General features: G+C 37.9%; 1 protein-coding gene across 1 annotated transcript; it reads left to right on the top strand.

The window, feature by feature from the left end:
• Positions 1-759: 759 nt before the first annotated feature.
• LOC127517951 (chymotrypsin-like elastase family member 2A) lies at positions 760-3,725 on the top strand. Its single transcript, XM_051904188.1, has 8 exons — positions 760-889; positions 1,133-1,221; positions 2,102-2,199; positions 2,385-2,507; positions 2,604-2,740; positions 2,882-3,027; positions 3,362-3,514; positions 3,637-3,725. The coding sequence occupies exons 1-8, from the start codon at positions 853-855 to the stop codon at positions 3,652-3,654; spliced, it is 801 nt and encodes a 266-aa protein (XP_051760148.1). The 5' UTR covers positions 760-852; the 3' UTR covers positions 3,655-3,725.
• The last annotated feature ends 8,974 nt before the right edge of the window (positions 3,726-12,699 follow it).

Genomic DNA, 12,699 nt, shown 5'->3' with positions numbered 1-12,699 from the left:
TGATCTGAATTTTTTTTTCTTGTCACCATTTTTGAGATTCATACACTGATTCTTAATGTCTGTGTGAGTCTGCATGAACTTGACAACATTTTCTGCATAATGGTTTAATAAAGCTGTTATAGAATCACTATTGACATGTTAAATTACAACTAATGTTAAGAATTTAGTCAGAGACCAGACTCTATAATATTTTACTTTAATTTTAAGATTTTTGTTTGGCAGCCGTAGCTGACAGTCATTGACCATTTTTTTTACGATTTATTTTTTTACAGTGTAGATAAACATCCCAAAATATCAGTTATCTTCTGGTACTGTATGTATGTGGCCTGTGAAATGCACAGATGACATGCTGATATGAACAATAACACCTTGTGCACAAAGCAGTGCCTAACAAGCTATACATTTCATAACATATTTGATTTTTTAGCTGAATCTTATGAGTGGAAATTAGCTATTTACAAGAACTTGTGACAAAAATAGAGGCCTATATAAATAAAATGTAAAGAATATCATGTCTTTTTGATTTGGTCTTCAGTTAAATACATTTATCCAAAGTACTGGTGCAAATAAAAGGGGGAAACTGTGTAAAAGGTGGTTCTATAATGAAATTAAATGTGAGAACATAACAAATGTTCAATGTGTTAATAAACAGCAAAAATGACTTCAAATGATTAGATTATTCCCTGTAAATATCAAGGTCAAAGTGTATCTTTGTACCAAAGTGGGGCTATTTCATTTGTTTTTCCTAAAGCAGTCAAGGACATTTGTTCCAAATGATTACGTTGAAAGTGAACTGGCCAGTATATATACAAGCCACAGCGGAGAGGGCACTACTTCGAAGATAAAACCACGATGAAGTTTCTGGTCTTGGCTGTTCTGTTTGTTGGAGGTAAGAAGCCTTTAAAGATTGATATACTAATTTAACGGTCTGGTAATGACATGCAGCATCATTCTTAATTTTCATTCAAAGAATAAAACTTTATATTTTTTACATTTTATTTATTTATTTTTATTATTATTTTTATTTTTTATTTTTGATAATATTTAAAAATGTTTAAACAATTATATTATTTTCAAAATGCCTAATAATTATTGCTATTAAAAAAGCATGATGTTTTATGTTTGACCTCAGCTTACGGATGTGGGCTGCCCACCTACCCTCCTATTGTGTCGAGGGTTGTGGGGGGCGTGGATGCCCGCGCTAACAGCTGGCCCTGGCAGGTAAATGCACATTCCATTTTTGAAATGGGAAAGTTTATTGAACCTTTAGACAAAATATATAAAAAAAATCTAAAAACAAAAAAGGCTTGCATATTTGTTTTTTGTTGAGTATCATATTTGAAAATGCAAAACAAAATCAGCACATTGTTGCTCCCGCCATATATATAATTATTATTATTAAAGCTCACCAGAATAGCATGTGATGTTTCGAGCAAATCAGCTCTTAACCATATGAGACATCAAACATCAGGCATTTATGGCTCATATGTTATGATACTGGAGAATGCGAAGCTCATACTGGAGGAGAAAAAACATATAATGCAATGCACAATGCCTTTTCTGATATCCTGCTTTTTTGTTATTGCCCCTAAACTGTGGAATAGCTTTCTACTGTGTGTTAGAACTGTGCAAACACTTTCTGATTTTAAAGCTAAGCTAAAAATTCATTTGCTTTCCTTGGCTTCAATGTATTATAGAGATTAATATAATCTCTTTTATTGTTTTGTTTTGAATTATGTTATATTTGTATTGATGTAAAGCACTTTGATCAACTTTCAGTTGTTTTAAACTGTGCTCTAGATATAAATTTGACATTGACACATTTTCTGAAAAAAATCATGTATAGTTAATCAAGTAAACCTAAGATGCTTCAGTCCAGTGAGTGCTCATCTTGAAATATTACTAACAATATAAAACTTTTTCCTGTTTACTTGACCTGAAGAGGAATATTTTTAGAATTATACTAAAAGGCCTTTTGCTTGGTAAAAAGTATAAACTATCAATCAGACAACAGAAGGCATGTAGTAGATTTTGTCCAACATATATAAAAAGCAAAAGGACACAAGGAAGTCAACTGATCCCTGTACTGTTCTTCATCCAGATCTCCCTCCAGTACAGGAGTGGTACTAGCTGGTACCACACTTGTGGAGGCAGCCTTATTTCCAGTGAGTGGGTTCTGACTGCTGCTCACTGCATCAGGTTAGTCTGGAGAATAGGCTGAGGATTTTAAACGAAGCCCTAGTTGTAAATAAAAAAGTACTATTTTTACATTACAATACAATTTAGTTACATGGTATATATCAAAGTACCATGGTATTACTTACCATTTGATAGCACTTGTAAGTGTTTTTGAAATGCTTTGTTTTTCTCTTGTGGCCTTGCAGCAGTAGCAGAACTTACAGAGTGTATCTGGGAAAACATAGCCTGAGCACGGAGGAGAACGGATCTCTCGCCATCTCCCCTAGCAAGATCATTGTCCATGAGAGCTGGAATTCCTTCACTATCCGGTACAGGGGCCAAAAGACTCCTCACAAAGAACAGAGATGCGTATTTTAAACACTTGTGCAATGAAATTTAGTTTTAATGTTGTCTCTGGACCGCAGTAATGACATCGCCCTGATCAAACTGGAGAGTCCTGTCACCGCTAGTGACAAGATCACACCTGGATGTCTTCCTGAGAATGGCCTTGTTCTGCCCCACAATGCTCCCTGCTACGTCACTGGATGGGGACGTCTCTACAGTAAGTAATGCTGATGGGTATAGATCAAGTTGTGATTTTGAACTCAACTGAGACAGGCATTGCGATCATAGAAAATTTCCACATTTTAGACATTTTTTCTTCTGTTCCTCTCATCCAACTTTTTTCATTGTTAATAACTAGCCAATGGACCCCTTGCTGATACCCTGCAGCAGGCTCTCCTGCCTGTGGTGGAATATGCCACCTGCTCTAGGTCTGACTGGTGGGGCTCTCAGGTCACACAAAGCATGGTCTGCGCTGGTGGAGATGGTGTTGTTGCTGGATGTAATGTAAGGAGATAATACTGACTTACATATCAAAAAAAGTGACTTGTAATCTTGAAGTATAAATAACTTTCATTTGCATACAATTGCATACAATGTTGAATCAATCCTGCAGACTGGCTCTAATTTTCGGCAACTATCATCAACGCGTCCAGACTAAATCTGGGCTAAAATCTGAGCAAAGGTTGTGTAGTGTATTCCAGCCTTTCATGTCATATAAAAAGTGAAAGACATGACGAAATGTTGAATAAATGTAAAGGATAGTTTTGTCAAAAGACAAAAACTGTGATGGAAACAACATCAATAGGCTAATTAAAACTGCCCCTGTCACACAACACAGGGCGACTCTGGTGGCCCCCTGAATTGTGCTGGTAGCGACGGCGCTTGGGAGGTCCATGGTATTGTGAGCTTTGGTTCAGGCCTGAGCTGCAACTATTCCAAGAAGCCCACCGTTTTCACTCGTGTGAGTGCCTACATTGACTGGATCAGCAAGGTAAGTGTTTTATATGAACAAACATGCTAAATAACCTGCAAATGTCATTTTGGATAGTGTTTGTCGTTATGGAAAATACTGTGATACTACTGAAAATCTTTTCCCTTTCTAATCTCTTACAGAACATGGCCACCTATTAAAGATCAAACAGAAAAATGGGTTTTGTATCATCGATGCCTTGAACAATAAAAATATTAAACAACACATAAAAGTTGTGTAAATGCATTTGCACTATACATTAATTTATTTTTTCATTATTTACAACATTATAAATACAAGATTGAAATGCTCTTATGACACATGATTTAGTAATTTTAGTACAAAGTTGTTAGTGGTGTTAGTCAAAATTATGAGATCTCGTAGCTCAGTACGCCAATTTTATGGTTTTAATTTTAAGTCAAAGTTGATGTTTGTTAGTGTTTGTTTGTTCTCACTTTAAAATTAAATACATCAGATTCAGAGTACAAATATCTACTGCTTTGGTTGGTATTTGTAACCAAGTGGTTGTAAGAAGTTACCAAAGGCATTTTGTTGGAACTGACCATATTTATTGAATTTTTAAATTCGTGAATTTGAGTGCAAAAGAGTAAAACAGTCCAAAACAGCTATGGGACATGTGGCATAGTCTCAGTGTAAGCTGTTATTAAACATGATTGTTCATGCGTATGTATAGCCTACATACAATAACATCTTGATGTATTATTGAAAACAATGATTGAGATACAGTACATATATTCAATAATAGTAAACTACCAAAAAGTGCCCATGTGCAGGTTTGTTGTCATGCAGAGGGGACACACAATTAATGTGGGATTTAGCCAAGTCTTAATATCTAATTTTAGTGGTACATTTACATGAATATGTGAAAACAAATTCTTCTTGCATCATTAACAGTCATAGAAAACAATACAGAAACACTATTTTTGCCACAAACATTGCTTTAATTGATTTAGGACATTTTGAGCACCTTCTACATTTATCTTAGATACCATGACAATATTCTGCATTTTTGAAGAGGATTTTTTTGAAGACTCATTCGAACATGATAAATCAGATCTTCGTCTTGATCTGCTGAAACTCACTCCATTTTACCAAAGTAGGACTTCTCCCATTCGCTCATGAGGTCAAAATGGAGAGGCCGTTCACAGAAGGTGCATGAGGCCATAGCCGGTCCATTCAGCGGTAGTCCAACCTCCTGCCAGACATCCAAAAGTTTCTCTGTCCAACATAAAACATTGTAAGGAACCCCCCATCGGCCCAAAAATGGAATCTGATGGCCTGGGCGAAGGTGTAATGCGTGTATATCTTTTCAGCGCCCCTGTGAAGTTCACTTTAATTTTTAGAATTTAGTTTAAATTTTAGTTTAGCTGCCCGCTTAATCTGACTCCAATTTCAAATGATTATTACTCTTATATAGCGTTTTCAATTAGAAATTAATCATTGGTTATGTATTAATTTAGATCTTTGATTATTCTGATTACCTTATATTTTCAATTATTCGCTCACTGCGGTCCCGGTATCGCTTTGAAAAGTCACTTCGGCCGACTGAGTGCTCTTCACGGACACAAACTAGTCAGTTCTGATCTTAGACAGAGGATGCAAGGTAAATATCTACCTTTAAGTCGGTCGCGCTCTGCTTACTCGAAACAAAAAGCATAGTTTTTATATATTTACGAAAACTGCAACATACTAAGGCAGTGATAGTTAGAAATCGAAATGGTCTCAAATGATGTGCCCTATGCTCCATTCATTGAGCCTCCCGTATGATCTATCCTGAACACAAATTTGCTGTAATACCTTCGCTTTAATCTATTAGACATAACGAATTAAGAATAATGCAGAATAAATTAAGAATAACATTTATTTGTCAGGTAAAAATGTATCATGTCAATTACATAGTTAGACAATTAGAAGCCAATTCAAATAATAAACACATAACGTTAATTGCTCAAAGATGACTCTAAGAGTAAGAAATGCATATACACACAGTGGTGTGTGAGTGTCTTCAGACACTCGCCCATCATGGCATGGGGGTTTCTGTCTACAGAAGATCCCACATTACTGCTTGCTCTTTCCCTTAAATACCCAGACCAGAACAAAAGGACTGTAAATATTTACTACACCAACACCTGGTTTTGGGGGAGAGAAGAAGGTTATCAGATATCTTGGAGAGACACCACCCAAAAGGAGAACAGAATTCTCCTGGTTTTCAATCTTTCTCATAATTCAAATGACTGCTGTGAAACTAAGACCACTTCACCAATTGAACTGAGACATTTAAAATGATACCAAACAAGAAAGTGAGATACACAAGATACAACATACATAGAATATGCATTCTTGGAGAACTTTTAGTGACTTGAATTAAAGGGAAAGGAAGGAAGAGGGGTGGGGGCTGAGTGAGGAGACTTTGGGCAAGGCGGTGTCCTATTTCTTTGAGATCTTCTCTCCAGATGAGTTATATTGCAGGGTGCTTGTTCTCAGCTTTTGTCTTAGCAGGAAAATCAAGTCTTACAATATTAATAAAAATACAGATACAAATATACATAATCGGTGTAAAATGTAACCAGATCTCATTTTCTCAACTTTTTCTACTTTTTTTTTTTTCAAAATTTTGCAGAAACCTGTTTGAAAAACTAAAATGCTATTCTGGACCAAAAAAAGTTACTAAAAGACATAACAAAAACCACAGATTTACTCAGTTACGAGATCTCAATGACGGCCGGTTTTGGTGGGTTATGAAATCTTAATGATGTAAGGTTTTGCTGAATTACGAGATCTCAGTAGTGGTTGCGAGAGATCTCATTGATGGTAGGTTTTGGTGAGTCACGAGATCTCAATGACGGTTGATTTTGCTGGGTTACGAGATCTCAGTAATGGTAGGTTTTGCTGGGTTATGAGATTTCGATGTTGGTCAGTTTTGTTCGGTTACAAGATCTCAATGATGGTCGGTTTTGCTGGGTTAGGAGATTTCAAAGACGGTCGGTTTTGTTTCGTTACGAGTTTTCAGGGATGGTCGGTTGAATTCGGTTACAAGATTTCAATGACATCTGGTTTATTCGGTCATGAGATTTCAATGACGGCCAGTTTATTTCGGTTACGAGATCTCAATGACTGTCAGTTTTGGTGGGTTACGAGATCTCAATGACGGTCAGTTTTGCTGGGTTATGAGATTTCAATAACAGTCAGTTTTGGTGGATTATGAGATTTAAGTGATGGCTGGTGTCACTGGGTTATGAGATTTCAATGATGGTCAGATTTATTCAGTTACGAGATCTCAATGACGGTTGGTTTTGGTGGGTTACGAGATCTTAATTATGTACGGTTTTGCTGAATTACGAGCTCTCAGTAATGGTTGCGAGAGATCTCAGTGATGGTAGGTTTTGGTGAGTCACGAGATCTCAATGACGGTTGGTTTTGCTGGGTTACGAGATCGCAGTAATGGTAGGTTTTGCTGGGTTACGAGATCTCAATGACGGTCGGTTTTGCTGGGTTATGAGATTTCAATGTTGGTCAGTTTTGTTCGGTTACGAGATCTCAATGATGGTCGGTTTTGCTGGATTAGGAGATTTCAAAGACGGTCAGTTTTGTTTTGTTACGAGTTTTCAGGGATGGTCGGTTGAATTCGGTTACAAGATTTCAATGACACCTGGTTTATTCGGTCATGAGATTTCAGTGACAGCCAGTTTAGTTTGGTTACGAAATCTCAATGACTGTCGGTTTTGGTGGGTTATGAGATCTCAATGACGGTCGGTTTTATTCAGTTATGAGATCTCAGTGATGGTCGGTTTTGCTGGGTTACGAGATTTCAATGATGGTCGGTCTTGGTGGGTTAAAACATTTCAATGATGGTCGATTTTGCTGGGTTATGATATTTCAATGATGGTTGGTTTTGGTGGGTTATGAGATATTAACAATGGTAAATTTTTGTTGGTTACAAAATCTCAACAACGGTAAGTTTTGGTGGGTTACCAGATCTCAACGTTGGTTGGTTTTGGTGGGTTGCAAGATTTCAAAAACATTCAGTTTTGGTTTATTACAAGTTTTGCAATGACGGTCGGTTTTGTTCTGTTGCGAGAGATCTCAATGATGGTAGGTTTTGGTGGGTTACGAGATCTCAATGATGGTCGGATTTGCTGGGTTATGAGATTTCAATGATGGTCGGATTTGTTTGGTTTCAAGATCTCAGTTTTGGTTGGTTTTGCTGGGTTATGAGATTTCAAAGATGGTACGTTTTCAATGTCAGTCGTTTATTTTTCATGATGAGTTTTCAATGATGGTCAGTTTTGGTGGGTTACGAGGTCTCAGTGATGGTAGGTTTTGGTGGGTTATGAGATCTCAATGATAGCCAGTTTTGTTCAGTTACGAGATCTCAATGACCGTTGGTTTTGCTGGGTTATGAGGTTTTAATGACAGTCAGTTTTGGTGGGTTACGAGATCCCAGTGATGGTAGGTTTTGGTGGGTTATGAGATTTCAATATTGGTCAGTTTTATTCGGTTACGAGATCTCAATGATGGTCGGTTTTGCTGGGTTACAAGATTTCAAAGACGGTGGGTTTTGTTTCGCTACGAGTTTTCAGGGATGGTCGGTTAAATTCGGTTACAAGATTTCAGTGACATCTGGTTTATTCGGTTATGAGATTTTAACGACAGTCGGTTTTGGTGGGTTACGAGATCACAGTGATAGTAGGTTTTGTTTGGTTATGAGATCTCAATAACAATTTGTTTTGGTGGGTTACGAGATCTCAGTGATGGTAGGTTTTGGTGGGTTATGAGATCTCAGTGACAGTCGGTTTTGCAGGGTTACGAGATCTCAAAGATGGTCGGTTTTGTTTCGCTACGAGTTTTCAGGGATGGTTGGTTAAATTCAGTTACAAGATTTCAGTGACATCTGGTTTATTCGGTCATGAGATTTCAATGATAGCCAGTTTGGTTCCGTTACGAGATCTCAATGACGATCGGTTTTGGTGGGTTACGAGATTTCAATGATGGTCTGTTTTGGTGGGTTACGAGATCTCAATGGCCGGTTTTGTTCAGTTACGAGATCTCAATGACAGTTGGTTTTGCTGGGTTATGAGATTTCAAGGATGGTCTGTTTTGTTCGGTTATGAGATCTCAATGATGGTCAGTTTTTGGTGGGTTACGAGATCTCAAAGACATTAAGTTTTCAAAAATCAGTAGTTTTTTTTTTTTTTTGTTATGAGATTCCAAAGATGGTCTGTTTTTTTTATTATGAGTTTTCAATGACAGTCGGTTTTGGTGGGTTACGAGATCTCAATAATGGTAGGTTTTGGTGGGTTACGAGATCTCAACGACGGTTGGATTTGCTGGGTTACGAGATTTCAGTGATGGTTGGTTTTAGTGAATTACAAGGTCTCAGTGATGGTAAGTTTTGTCCGGTTACGAGATGTCAATGATGGTCGGTTTTGGTGGGTTATAAGTTCTCAAAGATGGTATGTTTTCAGTGTCAGTCATTTTTTTTCGTAATGAGATTTCAATGATGGTCGGTTCTGTTCCGTTGCGAGTCACTTTTGGTGGGTTATGAGATTTCAGTGATGGTTGGTTTTGGTGGGTTACGAGATCTCAATAATGGTCTGTTTTGCTGGGTTATAAGATTTCATTGATGGTCGGATTTGGTGGGCTACGAGATCTCAATGACGGCCGGATTTGCTGGGTTACGGCAATTCAACGATGGTCGGTTTTGGTGGGTTACGAGATCTCAAAGATTATATGTTTTCAGTGTCAGTAATTTTTTTTTCATAATGAGATTTCAAAGATGGTCTGTTTTGTTTCGTTACGAGTTTACAATGATGGTCGGTTTTGTTCCGTCACGAGTTTTCAGGGATAGTCTGTTAAATTCGGTTACAAGATTTCAATGACATCTGTTTTATTTGGTCATGAGATCTCAATGATGGCCAGTTTTTTGTCCATCACGAGATCTCAATAACAGTTGGTTTTGGTGGGTTATGAGATTTCAATGATGGTCGGTTTTGTTGGGTTACAAGGTCTCAGTGATGGTCGGTTTTGGTGGGCTACTTGATTTCAATGATGGTCGGTTTTGGTGGGTTACGAGGTCTCAGTGTTGGTAGGTTTTGGTGGGTTACGAGATGTCAATGATGGTTGGTTTTGCTGGGTTATGAGATTTCAATGACGATTGGTTTTGGTGGGTTACGAGGTCTCAGTGATGGTAGGTTTTGGTGGCTCACGAGATCTCAATGATGGCCGGTTTTATTCAGTTATGAAATCTCAAAGACGGTCAGTTTTGGTGGGTTACAAGATCTCAATGACGGTCGGATTTGCTGGGTTATGAAACTTCAATCATGGTCGGTTTTGGTGGGTTACAAGGTCTCAGTGATGGTAGGTTTTGTTCGGGTAACGAGATTTCAATGATGGTCGGTTTAAAAGATCTCAAAGATGGAATGTTTTCAGTGTCAGTCGTTTTTTTTCGTTACGAGTTTTCAACGACGGTCGGATTTGCTGTATTATGAGATTTCAATGATTGTCGGTTTTGGTGGATTACAAGATCTCAAAGACGGTAAGTTTTCAGAGTCAGACATTTTTTTTTGTTATGAGATTTCAAAGACAGTCAGGTTTTTTTCGTTATAAGTTTTCAACGACAGTCGGTTTTGGTGGGTTGCAAGATCTCAGTGCTGGTAGGTTTTGGTGGGTTACAAGATTACAATGACGGTAGGTTTTGCTGGGTTATGAGATTTCAATAACGGTCGGTTTTGCAGGTTTATGAGATTTCAATGATGGTCGGTTTTGGTGGATTACAAGATCTCAAAGACAGTAAGTTTTCAGAGTCAGACATTTTTTTTTCGTTATGAGATTTCAATGACGGTCAGGTTTTTTTCGTTATAAGTTTTCAACACAGTCGGTCTTGGTGGGTTGCGAGATCCCAGTGCTGGTAGGTTTTGGTGGGTTACGAGATCTCAATGATGGGCGGTTTTGGTGGGTTACGAGAACTCAAAATGTTTTGTTTCGTTACGAGTTTTCAATGACGTTCGGTTTTGTTCCTTTTAAAATCGGTTACAAAATTTTAATGGCATCTGTTTTATTCGGTCATGAGATTTCAAGGATGGCCTGTTTTGTTCCGTTATGAGATCTCAATAACAGTCGGATTTGCTGGGTTATGAGCATTCAAAGACGGTTGGTTTTGGTGGGATACGGGATCTCAAAGATGGTAAGTTTTCAGAGTCAGTCAGGTTTTTTTTTTTTTTTCGTTATGAGATTTCAAAGATGGTCTGTTTTTTTTTGTTATAAGTTTTCAACAATGGTCGGTTTTGGTGGGATACGAGGCCTCAGAGATGGTAGGTTTTGGCGGGTTACAAGAGAACAATGACGGTCAGCTTTGGTGCGTTACAAGATCTCAAAGATGGTAGGTTTTCAGAGTCAATTGTTTTTTCTTGTTATGAGTTTTCAATGATGATTAGTTTTGGTGGGTTATGAAATCTCAATGTTGGTAGGTTTTGGTGGGTTACGAGATCTCAATGATGGTAGGTTTTGGTGGGTTACGAGATCTCAATGACTGTCGGATTTGCTGTGTTATGAGATTTCAATAACGGTCGGTTTTGCAGGGTTATGAGATCTCAATGATGGTAGGTTTTGCTGGGTTACCGAAATTCAATGATGGTCGGTTTAGATGGATTACAAGATCTCAAAGACGGTAAGTTTTCAGAGTCAGACATTTTTTTTTCGTTATGAGATTTCAAAGACGGTCAGGTTTTTTCATTATGAGTTTTCAACGACAGTCGGTTTTGGTGGGTTGCGAGATCTCAGTGCTGGTAGGTTTTGGTGGGTTACGAGATCTCAATGATGGGAGGTTTTGGTGGGTTACAAGAACTCAAAGATGGTATGTTTTCAGTGTCAGTCATTTTTTTTCGTTATGAGATTTCAAAGACGGTCGGTTTTGTTTTGTTCCGAATTTTCAATGACGATCGGTTCTGTTCCGTTGCGAGTCAGTTTTGGTGGGTTACGAGATCTCAGTGATTATCAGTTTTGCTGGGTTACGAGATTTCAGTGATGGTTGTTTTGTTTTGGGTTACGAGATGTCAATGATGGTCAGTTTTGGTGGGTTATGAGATCTCAATGATGGTAGGTTTTGGTGGGTTACAAGGTCTCAGTGATGGTAGGTTTTGGTGGATTATGAGATATTAATGATGGCCGGTTTTGTTCAGTTATAAGATCTCAACAATGGTCGGTTTTGATGGGTTATGAGATTTCAATGATGGTTGGTTATGGTGGGTTATGAGGTCTCAGTGATGGTAGGTTTTGGTGGCTCACAAGATCTCATTGATAGGTTTTGGTGGGTTACGAGATCTCAATGACGGTCGGATTTGCTGGGTTATGAAATTTCAACGACGGTCGGTTTTGGTGATTTACGAGATCTCGATGATAGGTTTTCTTCATTTATGAGATCTCATTGATGGTCAGTTTTCATTTGGTTACAAGATCTCAAAGATGGTAAGTTTTCAAAGACAGTCGTTACGAGTTTTCAATGATGGTGGTCTGTTAAATTTGGTCACAAGATTTCAATGACATCTGTTTTATTCGGTCATGAGATTTCAGTGATGGCCAGTTTTTTTCCGTAACGAGATCTCAATAACGGTCGTTTTGGTGGGTTACGAGATTTCAGTGATGGTCGGTTTTGGTGGGTTACGAGATCTCAAAGATGGTATATTTTCAGAGTCAGTTGGGTTTTTTTTTTCGTTATGAGATTTCAAAGATGGTCAGTTTTTTTTTGTTACGAGTTTTCAATGACAATTGGTTTTGGTGGGTTATGAGATCTCGATGACTGTTGGATTTGCTGGGTTAAGAGATTTCAGTGATGGTCAGTTTTGGTGGGTTACGAGGTCTCAGTGATGGTAGGTTTTTTTCGGTTACGAGATTTCAATGATGATCGGTTTTGGTAGGTTATGAGATTTCAAAGATGGTATGTTTTCAGTGTCAGTTGTTTTTTTCGTTATGAGATTTCAAAGACGGACAGTTTTGTTTCGTTACGAGTTTTCAATGACGGTCGGTTCTGTTCCATTAAGAGTTTTCAATGACAGTCGGTTTTGGTGGGTTATGAGATCTCGATGACTGTTGGATTTGCTGTGTTATGAGATTTTATTGATGGTCAGTTTTGGTAGGTTACGAGGTCTCAGTGATGGTAAGTTTTTCGTCGGTTACGAGTGTTCAAGGAC

Source organism: Ctenopharyngodon idella, chromosome 8, assembly GCF_019924925.1.
Source record: "Ctenopharyngodon idella isolate HZGC_01 chromosome 8, HZGC01, whole genome shotgun sequence".
Taxonomy (NCBI): Eukaryota; Metazoa; Chordata; class Actinopteri; order Cypriniformes; family Xenocyprididae; genus Ctenopharyngodon; species Ctenopharyngodon idella.
This window is presented reverse-complemented; position numbering and strand designations above follow the sequence as displayed.